The 18,227-nt window shown below is 39.8% G+C and overlaps 1 protein-coding gene across 1 annotated transcript; it reads right to left on the bottom strand.

Moving 5' to 3' along the window:
- Positions 1 to 443: 443 nt before the first annotated feature.
- Positions 444 to 17,629, bottom strand: scai (suppressor of cancer cell invasion). The gene is made up of 17 exons (XM_079735939.1): positions 17,416 to 17,629; positions 15,260 to 15,384; positions 14,554 to 14,649; positions 13,866 to 13,952; positions 12,945 to 13,043; positions 11,069 to 11,165; positions 10,440 to 10,538; positions 9,284 to 9,436; positions 8,676 to 8,777; positions 8,363 to 8,464; positions 7,877 to 7,955; positions 7,495 to 7,594; positions 6,063 to 6,144; positions 5,881 to 5,953; positions 5,539 to 5,712; positions 4,838 to 4,938; positions 444 to 4,178 (listed from the first exon to the last, which is right to left on the bottom strand). Exons 2-17 carry the CDS (start codon positions 15,364 to 15,366, stop codon positions 4,032 to 4,034), a joined length of 1,698 nt encoding a protein of 565 aa, XP_079592065.1. The 5' UTR covers positions 15,367 to 15,384; positions 17,416 to 17,629; the 3' UTR covers positions 444 to 4,031.
- Positions 17,630 to 18,227: the final 598 nt, after the last annotated feature.

The raw sequence follows: 18,227 nt of genomic DNA, 5'->3' as shown, positions 1-18,227 counted from the left end.
TTCGAAGCGTCATGTCAACGCGCTGCCATTGGACAATTTAAAACATTTGACCACATAGCAGGCCAGCTATTGGAGGAGGAGCGCTCATGTACCATAGCAACGCGGTCACCAAGGTAGTAAAACGTAACAAAAAGACCATTCATTACTACGGAAACGCAGGGACGGCAAACTATAGGATTAAATAAAATTATTCCATTATAAGGCCATAATATTACAACTACATGGTAGCTAACTATTGTATAAACTAAACGTTGCCAAGTTGTTCCTACTACCGACATACCCGTTGTATTATATAGCATTCTTAATAGTAATGTGTTACCCTCAATTTATATTCTGGGTATGGGGATTATGCTCAACCTTCATGAAAAATGCTTCACCACAGATAACAGAAAAGTAAGGAAACTCAAATGCCAAACAACCGCTTTTATTAGCTTCATCTGGGATGGCAGATAAAACATCAGTTACAATAATTGATATCAATTATTGGAATGGAAAAGTGAGAATACACCAGTCTTTGGCACTTTCTATTCTAAACAAACATGCTTTTTTGTACGGATATCTCTTTTTTTGTTTGAAATATTGAAAACACGATAGACAGTATGACACCGACTATGAAAATCACACCAGCAAGCAGGTCAAACAATTTGCTTTAAGGTGGATTACCCATCTTTTAAATAATTTGTACAAGTATAAAAAGGTAAAAATGGTCCCAAATGTCTGAGAGACAAAATAGGATTGAACAGCTGGCAGTTTTTTTTTTCTTCGTTTATTTGTGTCTGATGTATTTAAAATAGGCTTTGTTGACATGCTCTTAATCAAGGTGTGTCCATTACTTTAAGCATTGGATGTTGTGCTTGAGTCTATACAGAATCACATTATATCATGTGTTCCGTGGTGCAAGTCATGAAGGGAAACAACGTGTGGGCATATACACAAACGGTGATCCCATCCCTAAAACTAAATGAGTTGCAAAGCCTCGCATCTTCCTCGATAGATAACAGTTCAGTTATAATGCATTTGCCATTTGTTTTCATACAATTCATATTTAAGATATTTTAAAGGGAATGTACTTTTTTTTGGAATTCTATACAAAGTCTCTCAACCCTTTTTTCCAAGTGAAACTACACATGCTTACACCGATATACACAGAACATTATTTCTCATGGGGTTTTCACCTCGCTGTTTAGTTACAAATGAACAACCAGTGAGTAGTGACGCTTCGATTGACCAGTCACCAGTTGGTTACATTGTCGTTACTTAAAATGCTAATTATAACTGCTTATCAATGCCATCGTTTTTATGGCAAGATTTCTGTCACCATCATAGATGCCCAAACACATGATTGGCACAACATAACAAAAAGGGCAGAAGGTTACCTTTTCAGGCCAACAGATAACATTTACAAAATGCAATAGACAGAGAATTTACATTGATATGGCTCATGCAATCTTTAACTGTTAAACCTTGGGTAAAAGCCATCCTATCATACATTATGAGCAAAAAGTAAAAGGCTTACAATTAGATTGTGCATGATCCACAAACAAAGACAAAGAAACAATAGCAAAGCTTGAAAAGCACCAGATGAATCACTTCTAGATTCCATCCTACATATATCTGCGACTGCAAAGAAAACGCAAGGCCATGGCAACGGTCAGAGTGAAAAAATAAAATGGTACACAATTAATCTCCATTAGACATGTCAACAAGTTGAAAAGAAAATACAGGTAAATCGTTAACCCCTCACAGCCTGAGCACCCCTGCCAACATTGTTTAAAGGTCCCATGACATGCCAGCCAGATTTTCAAAACAGCTTGTAACAGCTAATCACACTCACACCTGGTTGAATGTCATGGGACCTTTAAGAGCACGACGTACAACCGACACAAGAAGATATCGCTTGCAGATATCCCTTGAATTTCACTCACTCACTTCCTTGGTTCGTTTTTTTAAGTAACCAAAAAACTTTTTTATTTCACATACGGATGAGAGGAACAAAAATAAATTTTATTCAAGACAGTCTTTGAAATCCCGCGATGACCTCACACGTCCCTTTGGGCCGAGAAGATCATTCGTGTGAGAGTCGGCATGGAGGCCCAGAGCAAGGGTCCATTTTCTCTTTGTTAACCCCCCGACAGTACAACAAAGAGAATAATAATAATAATAATAATAATAATAATAATAATAATAATAATAATAATAATAATAATAATAATAATAATAATAATAATAATAATAATAATAATAATAATAAGACCATAACTCCATAGAGTAAAGTGCGAGGCTACGATATCATAATCAGAATAACATTTGTAAACACAGAGAAAAGAAAAAAACGGAAAAACAAACGTGGAAGTCGATATTACAATGTTTACCGTTTAACTAGTATAATATGTCGGTCATTAAAGACCAGTTTTCCCTCATCAGTTCTGGAATAGAGGAAACGGTGGTCGATATATTTTGGAATGCTGGAATGTATGAATAGTAGATATATACACCGTATATCGCAAAATACCATTGGGCCCTCATCAATGATCGCATTGCCCACTTCTACAAGGCAATTAAATATGATTTCACTTTTTTTTTCTTACAGACTCTTCACATTATAAACAAAACACATACGTGCCAAAACAAGGTTTTGCAGAAGCTGTGCAAAATAGGGTAACATTCAATAAATAATACTTTGTCAAAACACTAAACTGAAATAAACAACAGAAATAACAAATAAACATGTTACTTTAAAAACATTATTTGTAATTAACTCCAAAGCTACTTATTTCGCAATTGTTTCAGTTTGTTATTTTGTTGAGGGAAATGCAACTTCTCTGCTTGATTCGTAACCATCACTTTGTACTTAGTATGGCTCAGATAAATTGACACATTCGAACACAGGTAATCTAGCAGAAAGAATTTGCTAAATCCTTTATATTATATTGACATATGCTACTCTTGTTTGTTTCAACGGCACAGTAACTATTTTGTTTAAGAAGAGGCTTATCAATGGGAATAAATAATAGGAATGTCGCACAAAATAAATCTATAAATATTCAGAGAAATGCCTACGGCAGTTCTATTCAGGGGGCTTTGGTCGGCAGGACCCTTAGCCCGGGAGGGAGAACGCAATTGATATCTCTTCAAACTAAAAGTCAATATGCTACACTGCATGGAGATCAAAACATTGACAAAATTCTGCTACTCGCGTAACCCTAACTTATATTCACCAGAAAACCGCAAGCAATAGTTAAGGTTACTCTAAACTTGTAAACATTATGTGTCACCACCATTTCAGTGATCCATCTCCTCAGTTGACGCTCCAAACGGCAAGTCTGTACAATGACGACTCGGAGCTCAACCTAGTATTGATCGACCCACACTTAGCTCGTTGCTAACCTGCTCGGAAGGCGCGTTAGTGATAGATGAGTACGAAAAGCACCGTTTGTTTCCCTACAGAGTACTGGAGCTGCGACCTTCCTGTCACAGTCTGATGCAACCGTGACAAATAGGAGGTATATACATACACATGCACTGATGAAAAATGTAGTTACAAAATGGGACTTATTCTTCCCCCCCCCCCCGCCTAGTCCATTTGTCGTTCATAATGGGACCAATCTTCCAGAAGGTCGTTGAACAAAAACTGGAGCTAGAGGACAAGATATAGTTTGAAACAAGACATCTGGGTTGTTCTAGCTTATGTTGAGAATATTGCCATACAACACAGCAGAACCTAATAAAAAGAAAAAGAAAATTATAGTTTGAACTAAGTATCTGCTATAACCGGGGGGCCACTTTATAGTTAACATCTTACAGTATTCACATACTTAAGGGGTTTAAGACCATCAAAGCTCAGTGTTAACACACTATTTTTAACACCATCAGATCTAGTTTCACTTAGACGTGGTGACGGCTTCAAAACAAACGGATGCCCAACGTAAAGCTGTGATTGGCCGATCGGTTTGATGTAAAGAAAATGGTGGTGGTGGTGGTGGTGAGGGGGGGGGGGGTTATACTTGTGTCAATCTGCCCTAGATCTGAGTCTAGTAGCCCTCTAGTGAGTCATCCCAGAACAAGTTCTGCACGTCCAGCATGGCGGCCAGCTCCAGGACGTGCTTCTGCAGGACACTGCTCTCCACCGTGTCCTGCTTGGGGAGCTCCGGGTAGGACTCTGGGAAGCTCCGGGTCTCCTACCAAGCAGCGCAGGACACACACACACACACACACACACACACACACACACACACAGACAGACACACACACAGACACACAGAGACACAGACAGACAGACACACACACACACACACACACAGACAGACACACACACACAGAAAGACACAGTCACAGACACACACAGAGACACACAGATACAGACACAGACAGACACACACACACACACAGACAGTCACAGACACACACACACAGAGACACACACACACACACACAATATGGAGGTAGTGTCAGTGACCATTGGGCAGATAACCTTGTGCATGTATCCATTATTGTAGTGATTTTTGTTTGTTCAAAACAAAGAAAAACACAAATGAATCAATGTACAGTGAGGGGCATGATTCTGCCTTTTGGACGAGGTGCCGGATATGTAACACACACATATTTAATAGAAAAAATTAATTCAAGTTAAAAAAAAGTTCAATTTATTGTCAAGAAATTACAAATGACAAACAAAAGTGTATATAGTCAATTTAGAGGAGGACAACCTTTTGGCTGCACGTTCCATTTCTCTTCTTCTATGCATTTGAATCAAACTGTTTACCTGAGCTTATCCAAGATCATTTTTGTCTGACAGAGTACGTCTCTCAGACAGTGTAGCGGCAGCCTGCAGACTTACTCTGAAGAGCTTGTGCATCCTGAGTGCGGCGGAGCAGAACACGAAGCGGATGAGGATCAGTCGGAGGAACTCATCTCCGTAGAACTGTAGAAAGGCTTGGTCTGCCGAGGTCCAATAGAGGGACGACATGAAATCAAAAGATGGACGTCAACACAGGCTATAGACTACTGTGTTTCACTTGAGAATGGAGGCTAGATCTTCTCAGGATTCACTTTTTACATTGTATCCGAGTCCAAACAAGCATATCAATACTTATTTTGCATGCATAAATTGCCAATATATGAACAGGTTTTGAATATAATGTAAAAAATTTGAACTTCCCCCGACTCTCAGTTGCAGAGATATTTTTCCATTATATTTGAACCTGGACGGTTTTATAAGGAAAAAGGAAGTAAGTGACCTCTGTGCGTAGATAATTGCAAAAATTATCTTCAATATCATCAATTTGTCCATTTTATCTTCACAATATCGACTGATGCCAGTCCCATTGTCTGTTTATAAATACAGTTATATATTATTATACATTTTTTCCTGATTGTTTTTGCCTCAACCCACAAGCTCGCACTCCAGTGCGATTCTCCAGCAGGCTGCAGTTCACTTACCGGCCAAACGGGGACAGTAATGAGAAGGAATTTCTGACTCTTACAAGAGTACATTTAGTTGTGATGATTTTGGGAAATACGCAGAACAATAAAACATACCCATTGTCCTCGATCGCGTTATCATCTGACCGATGTCACGGTAGACCTTCCGGAGGAACTCCTGAGCCCGCTCCCATAGGCCACGCCGCACGCTGCTCAAGCCACACACGGAGAAGAACGCCAACAGGGGGCAGTAGAGGAACAGCGTGAAGAGACTGCCTCTTTGGGTCTGATCTGAAACAGAACAGTGCCATAGCAACATACAATCAAAACCAGAAACAATCAGGAACCACCAATTCAATTTGGAACAATGAGGATTACTTTTTTTTTCTACAAAAGATTTCTGACAGGTCAAGCTCTGATCTAGGAAAGGAAAACAACAGAATAATCTTAGTGTTTCACCTTGTACACTCTTAGGGTACGATGTTGGAGACATTAGACACACCAGAGGCTGGCCAAAGAGGTTGTTGAAGTTCTGGTAGAAAGATTTCATGTAATTTTTTATAACAATAAACACACAACATTGTTTAGCCTTTACCCTTTCACTATTTTCTTGTGTATATTACTTTCAAAAAACGACTCACCTTAAATGCTGTACTGTTGGTGGAATCCACAATGACAAAAAGAGGCTTCCGCGTGAAAGGGAACAGGTCTCCAGGATGAAGGCTGATGAAGAGAAGCAGAGAAAAGACACTTCAGTATCATACACTCATACCCACAGTACATCCAGGTGTAAAGTCAATGATACTAGAACACAGTGACCGTTCTGCATTGTCAATAAAGCTGAATAAAAGCTGAAAACTCGGTGGTACTTTTGATTTCAATAAAGTACTCTGTGACACTTCATTTCCAGGTACACCTCGCCTGTTTGTCACAAACAAATTTAAGTGACAATCTTCGCAATACAGCCGACTTTTAAAAAACATCAACACATCAAATCAGATCCAAATCCAATTGCATTATGTGTCATCGAATCAACAAATAAATAATGAAGCCAATTATCAATACATAGGAACTACTTTATTTATATCACATTTGTATATTTTCCAATCGTGTCACTGAGACCTAAGTCAGGATTATGCATTGATCCCAAGAGGTTCAATGGCATACTTAGAACACTCAGATTACACTAGGGCCATGCCACAATGGTTGGGAACCACTGCTTCATAGACCCAAGCACAGAGGAGTCATCGGAGACTGTCGAGGCCATTGGATGAGTACAATGACGTACACTGACATGCATTTGACGTCAATTGAAAATCATTGACATACACTGACGTACATCCAAATACATTGACGTTCATGGACACACACGGACGACGTCGGGAGATGACAGCTGGAGGCAGTGTCGCAGAGCCAGCCTTCCCACACGGAAAGTCTGGGACACAGCTTTGACTAAAGGCTTAGTTATGGTTGTACGTCGACGCAACGCAAGGGGGTTTACGGAGCCATTACGTCCTTGCGGACCCTCTATGCGTCCACCGCATAGAGGGTCCTGACGTGTGCCTCCCAAAAATTGTAACCGTTTAGCCTTGATTGGTCCGCTAACCTAAACCTGGCGCAGAACCATAACAGGTTTACGAATGCATCGAAGCGACTGCGTGGTCATTGCGTTGCGTCAACGTGGAACCATAACTCTTCATTAACTGTCTCTCCACTGTGCAGGTTTGATGGACTGGTGATGATAAATAGACGGCCTCCTCCTCCGTGTGCAAGTGGCAGCAGATGGTGGGCGTGGTGATGTGCTGAAGCGATCCAATCGACCACACTAGCCGGAGTATTAAAGTTCTAAGATGGCACGGAAGCCCACTGCTTTTGCTAAACAAGCCCATTCCTGTTTGAGGTCTAACATGAGGCATTGTTGTCCAGTGATGGTCTCACACACAAACACTCACAAAATTGTTGTTCGCACATGCAATCTGTTTGACGCATTGTACCAAAGAACAGCGTGGTAGGTCAGTGCCAGTTCAGCCCATAATGACTGCTCCTAGGCTCTCTCTAGCGTGACTCACTTACCAGTGCATTTCTTTCTGGGCCTGACTTTTCTTCTGCGCCGTCTCCCCGTTCACAACGTCTCGGTTCGTATTGGTCAGAACTCCTCCGAAATCATACGGACCTATACAAAGGTTCAGAAGATGAACTCGCCACATCAATCACATGAAACAACAACAAACTAAACAGGTTCAACATTATGTATCTGTGTTTCGATTAGAATAGTCAAATAAGTGAAATTACTGTTCTTAAATATGATCAACTTTTATGTAGTATTTATGGAAGCATTATTTGGCTACTGAATGTTATTGGGGAAAAAGGAGCAAACTATCAATAATGTTTTAAATGTCATTTTAGATCTAATGTAAGGAATCAATAACAACGAAGAAAATGAAAGTGAATTGACCTTCATAATCTGACCGGCCAGCAGGGAAGACTCCAGTAGCAGACAGGTACACCAGCAGAACGCTGTTTGCAGGCAGTTCCTAGAAGACATTTACTATTATTTATTGAGTCGTTTGGCAGATTATTAACATCCAAAGCGCTTAAAGGGTGGCTGTATGAGTTGCAATGCTGGTGAAAACCAAATCACCAAATCACATCCCTTCATTAAAACACTTGGCCAGAACATATTTTGAATGATTTTGAATAATAATATATTGTTAAAAGCAAACAACGTCATATAATTTAGGCATCTGCCGTTAATATATGATTCTGTTTCAGCACAAAATAATCCTTTATATTGGTAATATGTAATGTAGAGAAGGAATATGAATGTAGAAATGGGCTCTGTAGACAACATTCCTGTCCTGTCTTCAGATGAAGTCCTCTATAAATAAAATAAGGGTTTGAGGTCCCTTTTATTTATGCATGACATAAAAAGGGTACTGACCTTAAAAGAGGCAGACAAGAAGGTAAAAAGCTGGCTGAAGGTTGGCTTGTATAGAAGATACTTGTGAGGGTTCTCTCGTTTCGCTGGCTTCTCATTTGGCTCCTAAAATCAAAACATGCCACGGATGTTATTGTTAATGAAGTGGGGTAAAGTTTTTCTTTCCTGCTGTGAATTATAGCTACAAGTAAACGATAACATTGTCAAAGAGTGCTCGAATCCTTTCCCAATGTGGAGAATTCCGGATCCAAACATTGGCTGAAATTGACCAGTTTCACATGGTTGTATACTAATGCCACAGAGACATTCCCCTCACCAGAGGCCCGGCTTTAGAAGTCTGCGTGGCCAGGTTCACTGGCTCCCGCTCCAGAGCTTGGAGCATGCGGAACATGTCGATGGTCAACTCACTGAACTTCACCTACACACACACACACACACACACACACACCACAAAACGGAAGACAGAAGTTTAACTGACATGGTCCGGCAATGATTATTGGCGGAATGAATATCGGATTTAAAGTTGCTGCGCAAACTAAAAATAACAACTCGTAATCAGTTCATCCTAATGTAACATTAAAATCGTTTGCAGCGTTAACTTTAAAAATACAAATATTAAACATATAGGTATATGATTTAACAGTGATTGCCTCGATTCGATCTATCCAAACAAATATCTTCACCCAAGCGATATCCACAAACATAACAGGAGAATACCAACTCATTTAGCAGAGCAGTACAGGGGAAGCAAGTCACCAGTGTCAGCTCAACCAATGGCTGGAGTGGTGCAAACAGGAAGACACCTTGTGGTTGGGGGAACATCTCGATAGCTCATGCTAAGCCTAGCACTCTCCCTGTGCCCGTGTGTGTGTGTGTGTGTGTGTGTGTGATGGAAATGTCCATTCAAAGTGAGTGCATCAAAACCTGGTTGTTACTGTTGCCGATGATCAGAGCGTCTGCCAGGGTCAGCTGCCCCACCACCATGCCTTGTTCCAGCGGGGGCACGCACCCCTCCTGGAGCCGGTTGCTGTGGACCACCACCACGTTGTTGTCATTGACGACCATCACGGGATCCGCCTGGCAACCGCACACAAGGAAGAGACAAAGGTATAGCAATGTTGCATCAATGGATGAAGATGTATCCTTTCAATAAGGTAGTACAGGCTGAACACTGAAGTCACTTGGACACTTTGATGTCTATGATGGTTTGGTTGTATTAATGTACTGGTAGTTAGAATAATGACTATGGAGATGGGTAAAGACTATTCCAAGTCTGTCATGTTATGGCCCAGTTCCAGGAAACAGTTGGACTTACTCACTCCTATCCTGACCTTACATATCTTGCCACTGTTGCTAATGTTTACATTTATGTGAGTTGCGTGAAAGTGGCCGGTTTCAAAACCAAAACACACCTCGTGGATCACGGAAGCCAACATTTCAACTATTAGATATATTGTTTCTTTCATTCCTAGTTCTATTACTCTCTTCAACCCAATAGCCAGCCATACATCTCTTCTATTTCTATCATTTGCTGCTGTAAGACCCGGATATCCCTCACGGGATGAATAATGTTGAAGACCTCTAGACTAGAGGTCAGATCGTGTCCCTGCACATTATCTTGGTTATTTTTCAAATATATAGTCTGCTTGTTCTAGAACTATTGAAAGAACTTCTAGAACTGCAATGCTTGAACTTTTATGGGACTTCATGAAACCCGCAGCTCATAACACCAGCTTTTAGTGTCAGGATGGAACATCTACAGTGGTATAGTTTGGGCCACACACATCACACATAAATGTTTGAGGGAGAGTTTGACTTTTTGTTTAGCACATGACCTCTTTTAGCAATGCAATTGTTGTCGTTATGTTGACCAGAACCAGAACCCCAAACGCATATCTCAACCAGCTAAATCTCTGCCAAGTAATATCTGGACATATCCATCTTGATTAAATCGGAGACATGCCAGATTCTTCTTCTTTTCGTGTCTTTGAAGCGGGTTGGTTATATGACAGTTTCTCATTTCCTCATGCCAGATGACCAGCTGTAGCTACATGAGTGTTGGCCTTAACGACGGACGTACCTCCACAAAAGCTGCCACCTCTTGTAAAACCAAGTTCCATTCCAACTGGTCCTCCGTGTTGAACCTCTGCGTGTAATCCTCAATCTCCTCAGACAGCTCCTGCAGGCGACAGAGAAAGGGGCAAAGGGCAGGTCCGATGCACGCACGTCAACGGAACAGTACACACAGTACCACACATTGGTGTGGGTTTTAAACGTTTAAATATCGTCCAAGAACCATAAGTCTTCGGTTACAGCTAGAATTACAGATAGACTGGTGGTTGTCAATACATCTAGGTGTACATCAAAGGTCATTGTGGCATGTGGCTCAGGAGGTAGAGCGGATTGGCTGGTCACCGGAAGGTTGCCAGTGTCGAGGTGTCACTGAGCAAGACACCTCACCCTAACTGCTCCTGACGAGATGGCTGTCGCCTTGCATGGCTGACACTGCAGTCGTTGTGTAATTGTGCATGAATTGGTGAATGTTGAGTATCCACTGGATAGAAAAGCGCTGTACACATGCAGTCCATTTACCATTGTTTGTAGAACGATAGATCAACAGGTCACATAAGTTAAGTGGAGTGGGTTGTCATAGTAAGAGCTGGGTTCAACGTCACACCATGCTGTAGAATGAAGACATTTCCTTCGTACCTTGACCAACACTTTAACCAGGTCCATCTTGTTCAGCAGCAAACACACGACGATGTATCGGGCATAATACCGGAGCTTCTTCACAACCAATTCTGGCCTAACAAATGAGGAAGAAAAATTTAACTTGAACAATCATGCAAATTCATACATAATCATGCATGACATAAACTCTACTTTTACCCAATACTATTATCAATACATGTTCATTTTATTGGCTTGCATCTTTTACTGAGATGTTAACCGAGTCCCAAAAGTGTCCTAATAATTTGGGTATTCTCTTGCAACAAGTGGTCTCCCACCTGCATGCGAATGTGTCACACACAGTTTGACTATTCAAGACCTTCTACCTGCTACTTGAAGGCGATGACACACACAAGTGTGGCCTCAGGTTGGCTGGCAGAACTATGGTTCCCTCCCTCCCAGCAGTGTATTGTCTACTTTATAGTAGTCCAGAACAGTCTCCTGCTGACGTTATGAATAATCTAATAATGAATAGAGTGAACCCAACCAGGGCTTGATATAAGAAAGGATGCCATTGACAGCTCTGCTTTTCGTGTTTATACAAGCATTGTTGATATTTGATCCTGATTGGTTCATTGTGTTACATGGATGTGCATTATTTTACAATAACAGGACACTTTTGTCTTTTAACAGTTCAATGTAAATGTTCAATGTTCAATAAATGTTCTAGTAATCCAACATTAGCTACAATGGTCAAATATAACTATAGCCCAGGTATTGATCTGGACAGCTAAATAAAATGCTCAATAATATTAAACGATCAAAACCTGACAGTATTAGAGATGAAAGTGTCTAATAATATCTATTCACAGTTTGCCAAATGTTCCATCAAACACACACCTGTGATCATATAACAACTAATTTTAATTATTAATGCACCGCCAATCAAAGTATGCTAGCCTGTGTTGCTTGGCAACCATTTTTCCGTCTTGAAGAACTATATTGCTTGGCGGAAGAAGGATGTTTTGTATTCAATAGATTATTGCATATAATGTTGCTGAGTGTTTATATTTTTTAAACTTACTAGGTAGTCTATAGTTTTAGCAACCATTCTATAAAAGCATTAGGACACTTGAGGCCGGTGGAGTGCCTAACAGAAAAATGCAGTATCTGTCTTCTTGTGGCTTATTGCTTAAGTAATGCAATGTGTTTACTGCACAAGTACATTTAAAATCTGCTTTGGAATTCTTACTTGGAACAAACTGATCACAGATTCATACTTCTCAATTCTATAATGATGGGCCCAAACATGTTCATGGAGAATCCTGTGATCTCAATGTGGTCAGTGACACCTCAAGTCATTAGTGACAACTGTGATGACAACTCAAGTCATTAGGCAGCCTGTGAGTAACGCCAGTGGAAGCAGATGCCATTTGAATCAGACAGACTGCTGGTGCAGTCTCACTTCAACACAGTACTTTGACTGTGGCTGTGCATGCAAGAATACTTGGTTGTTGGTGTACAGTAGCCCTGAGAGCTCAACGCACAGCAACTTAATAAAGCACTAGAAAATAGATAAAACACAAGGAATTGGGACCGCAGAGGACATTACAGAAACACGCCAAATACATCCAACAACAACAGAAGTGGTACCAAGTGTTGCATTGAATTTGCGTAAATCTAATAAATGCTGCGCGTGGGGTCAAATTGAAGAAGATGCTTTCTTAATTTGCTAGTGTTTTGTGTATTCTTAAGTTGCAGTGTGTTGAGCTCTCAGGGCCATCATAGTGTTGGTATGTGGAAAGAACAACATACATATTGGAATTAATTTTATTCATGCATATGTTTCAATTGCTAAAATAAATAAATCCCAGTGAATTTTGGTTTGTAATTTGTGTACACGTGTTGAACTTACCGGTCTTCCTTGTTGACCTGAAAGTAATAGGAGCGCTGGCGGATGGCGGAGTAGAAGGAGAACGCCTCATTCAGGTAACTGGTTTCTGAGGTACGAAGGCTGCCAAGCAAGATTGGAGAGAGAAATGCTTGCTTTGATTTGTGGAATGGTTGGTTTTGAATTCACAAGTGCATCAAAAAGAACTGACAGCAAACCCATCTGGACTGATATTAGTCTTATTATGTCATCCCAAATAAGTCTGATTTTGTAAGAAATACCGAGAAAAACACAAAAAGATTTTTTGGTACATTACATATTTTCAAAGTGTATGAAAATATGTAATAAACCAAAAAAAAACAGTGACTCACTTTATTCCCCTATAGTTTTCTATTGCAAAGGACCTTTTTTAGATTTAAGAGTTTCTCTACACCTACAATTTCTATTTGGTAAATGGTTCAATCTAAAAAGGTACTAAATGAGTGGATTAGTGAAGGAACATGAAGAAAGGGAAGAATGAGATTACCAAATTAGTTAGTTCAAGCAAAGAAAAAACGACCTTGCTTTTTAAGGCTGCAATTGCATGCAAATTGTATACGACCAACTTGGTGTTTACTGCCATGCTTACTCTTGATAGCTCAGGATGCTGGCATGTCTGTTCCCTTGTACAGCACTTCATCTTCACATTATAAAGAGCACCAGATGTCACTGGATTAGGGACTTTTGGTGGAGTGGGCTCAAAATCACTGAAAATGCATGCACTGGTGTAGAGACCCGCAGCATTTTGTGTGACGCGCAGCAAGTGCCGTGAATCAATACTAGTAGTAATAAATATTTGCATTTGTCTTTAGAGATGTACACCTTCTTTGCTGCTTTGTGAAAATCACACTGTTTTAAGACAGTCAACACAGGGTAATAAATAATTCAACATATCAGCTTCCTTACTAGTAGTGGTAGTACAGCTGGCCGATTTTGGATGCCACCTCCCCAATCTGCCATCTCTTCAAGCCATACCGACTGTCCAGGACCTGCCTGTCCAGAGACCAACAGCAAGGACAAAATAATGAGAATGAGGACATTCAAGTCACCGAAATGCTCGCAAGGTACAGAAAGGCTGAGCTCCCCAGAACCATCGTTACTGGAGATTGTTTTTATGTTTGTCATATAGTTATATGACTTCTGGAGAATGCAATCTATCTTTATCTACTGGATCACTTGAGTGTCTTTAATGATCCGAGTAGGTATACTTTCTATTCTGTTTATTTTCATTGTAGATTAAATGTGATGTTTTAGGTATGCATTGTTATCTGGATACATCTTCTCAATCTTTTGACTTAGTTGGCTTTACTTACTCCTTCAGAATTGTAATCCGGTCCAGAATTTGGATCAGTGTGACATACATAGAATAGAAGTAGAGTGGTACAGTGAGTGCATAAACTAAGTCAAATCTCTGAAACCACTCCATGGAAAACTGTCTATTATAAGCAGTGTGCTCATTCTGATGGGTGGGCACTGGGGTGGAGTTTAACTGTGTATTCGGCTTAAACCAGACCCCCTGAGCATGACTTCCGGCATACAATCCCACTTGGAAAGGACTACAGTACAGAACAAAAAATGATGAGTTAAAAGTGACCTGTGTTGCTGTTGAAATTTCCACAACTTTGTATACACGTCAAAGGTTCGTCCGAAGTAGGACTGCCATTGTTTGTGGCCGTATTGCGGAAGATCCCTGTAACAAAACAAACAGGATAGGAACACATGTCGAAACAAATGACAGAATGCCGCAATTCATTGTGCTATTCAGAATACTGCAAATACAATACCATTGAATATAGAATAGACAGTAACCTATTGAAGTCACCCAGACATATTCAAAGCTCTGACTTATATTCCCTCTGTGTGACCTTGTATACAAAAATCTCTACAAAGTAAGGTCAACAACTCTTAGGTAAAAACACTATCATGAAACCTAATTCAAACAATCAGACGGTTCAAACAAATAAAAGCGTTGAACCTGGTCTTTTTCGCTTAACTCGAATTCAAAAATAAATGTTGATGGTCATTATCTGCATTGTCATTAAATTATCTTGCAGTCCAATAGCTTAACTGGTAGCACACGCAACTGTTAGCGCATGCAACTGGTACCAGATGCCAGGGTCAGGGGTTTGCTTCCTTCTGGGGACCCCCCAGAAGGAGGGGGGGGGGGGGGGTTCCCATCATTTTTGAATCTCACTTGATATCAGAGTAACATATTCAAGACTTTCAATGTTTGTTTCCATTGTTTTTTAATGAGGTGGCGTTTTTGCATGGCAGATGAGGATGATGGAAGAAACACCTACCTAAGTCCATTGAAGAGCTGTTTGGACTTGTCCAAAAGATAGCAGAAATCTGTGACCGTCTTCCTTTCACCTAACGGGATATCATCCTCAACCTCAGCTCCAGTCATGACAGTCAATTATCACACCTGACAAAAATGAAACATAGGAAACATGAAAGACATTGCCTATCCCCATTGCCATGATTGCAATAAAACAGAGGCTTAGCAAGGCTTAACATGTAGGCATAGGCCTACATGTACGCAACATCAACCTAATAGTCTTATAGCAACTTCACATAATAACAATTGTACTCTTATCACATATTTTAAATGTTATGTTAACACTTTACAATAAGGGTAAGTTAATTAACATTATCTTCAGCATCTTATCTATCCAGCATTAGCATGGAGGTTTGGGTTCACCCTATTGAATATTGAAATGTATACATTTATCTGTTAACATGAACTTCCTTAGTAAACATGAACACCATAAGTAAATGATAACTTGACACATAAGTTAACTGTTAATTAACTGTTCGTTTATACTTATTACCGACATAGCTAATGTTAATTATTATTCCCTTAATGTAAAGTGTTAACCATATTTGTATGAACAAATGCATATGCGGTAGCTGTGAAGTCAAAACGACTTGAGTGCGACAAAAAGTGTCTCATACAGAAGGCACAGTGGATTAATGCATTTATTCATCAACCCAATATAGGCAGGGCAGGATGCTAAATTGTTGGTGCCCTAATTAGGCCTAGAAAGTACAGAAAAGAAGACAGTGTGAAGAAACCTGCGTCACATTGTCACCTCTTTTAGGTTGACCTCAGATGCCCTAGATTACAAAATTCACTGTAGCTCTAACTTGCCGTCCGCTCGAATGGATATGCAATCAGGTCAAGAAACCCCATCGTTTCATCTTAAATACCTAGGCACTGGGAACTTCAATAGATTTGGATGGTATTACATAATAGGACTATTGGAGAGATGCTATATTGGTGAGACCGTTATGATGAAAGTGGAGAATTTCACTTTAGTTCATTTTTTCTCCAATATAGCATTGTGAACTGGTTAGGAAAAAATTTAAGTTCATAATAAATTATTCTCAAAGTCTCAAATGAAGGATATTAAGTCCTACGTCCAGTACCGATGTTGAATGACTACATCCCTGAGCTTAGAGCAATGAGTCACAGAATATATAAAAAAAGATATGCGGGTATCAAACACGCACCCTCACACACATCATCGTATTAATTGTGAATGCTACAGCTTCTCATTTACTGTAGATGTTTTATCAGTTTAGGGCTCCTTAGAAATATACCAGAAGGCCAACAGGTTTTACCAGAATAAAGAGGTTTTGTTGTACAATTACATAGACAATCACGTTCAGATTTTAAATAAATCTTGTTTTGTTTCTTAATGACTGACTGAATCACGTCATCAAATATCATTGCAAAGGACATGCTACACATCACATTAGCCCCAATGATGCTCAAAAAATTAAAATAATTAGCATATATTTCTGAGAACAGGTCTCTGATACCATAGTTATAGTAACGATGGTTTACATTAGTAGTGACTAATATTACCAATAAGGGACGTTGTCCAGTATAGTTGTGGGCTACGTTCTTTCATTATTCATTCATCTTTTCGGTCTATGTGAATGCTGAGCCGATTTTTACACACTTTGTGCAAAAAGCGTTTTTCCAAATAGCTAAATATTTTCCGACTTATTATACAAAGAGTAATACAACAATATCTCTATATATTAATATATTTATACATAATATTTCGTTTTGATTTGAATAACAATGGATTTTGCCAGTGGCTTCATTGCATGACAATGAATGGGATCGTTTGCCCGTGTCTCCACCAGCAGCCTTGCCTTTTTCGCGGTAACGTTACATTTGTACTGCAGTGTTCGCCAATTAAGCAATACACACAGGATGGAAATATTAATTGGAGACAGTACTGGCATCCCACTTTCTTTTTGTCTCAGTAACTGAGCTTCGACCGCATCAAAAGCACATACATCTGAAACACAGAAATCAACCTGCAGCAAAGAGAATAAAACGCTGGTCATACATCATTGACCGTACACAGCTAATGGTTATTTTTCATTTAGTTACTAATGGATCTGCAATATTAACCAGGTCTGCTTTTGAAATCCTTACCTCGCTAGCCTGCTAACGTTAACGAACCGAAACAAATCCTTCTCAGAAAATTGTACAAAAGCTGCGCCGAGCTTTACCGATGGTGTGTAACATTCTTGGAATCCACCCTATGGCTAAACAGTTAACCTTGGTGCATAACGAATTGTCGTAATCCGATAAATGCATATGATTTTTGCCTTATCCAATTATTGTCCTCTGATAATGTCAAAGCCGAGACCGCTGCCGCTGAACGACTGTGAGGTGGTCTCCAGTCTCCACCGTAGACAGCTCGGCTCTCCACTAGACTCCACGCAAACTGCCCAACTGCTTCCGGGTTGAGTCGTTTTACGCAAGCCAGGTTCGAGCCATTGATAATCGTGACGGGAGGATGGACGGTTGGCTCCATGCCAAATCCATACCTTCGGAATTTCCTAAACACGTTTTTTCTTGAGAGCACGTAACACTGGGCAACGTTTCTTTATATGTTATTATCAATACAAAAATAGACAAAAAAATAATAATTAAACTGCCAGAGACACGTATAGTTGTATATTTCAAATGAAGCTGTAATTGAAGCTGTTTGGTGTCCACTAGTGTTAGTACATTCATTAATTATATGCATTATTCGCATGCTTGCCAGAAAAGCGAGATTTTCATGACATAGGCTATGCTGATTTGTACATCGAAACTACAAAAAAAGGGTGAATTATCATATTATTTTTGACGATTATAGGCTTTAACACCTCTGCTTATCAATACAAAACAGCATAAACCCTTTATACCGTTTCATTTTTACAATTTCTGTAGCCTAGTTTGGTAGATACATGCATGAC

Source organism: Pollachius pollachius, assembly GCF_949987615.1.
Source record: "Pollachius pollachius genome assembly, chromosome: 4".
In the NCBI taxonomy this organism is placed as follows: domain Eukaryota; kingdom Metazoa; phylum Chordata; class Actinopteri; order Gadiformes; family Gadidae; genus Pollachius; species Pollachius pollachius.
This window is presented reverse-complemented; position numbering and strand designations above follow the sequence as displayed.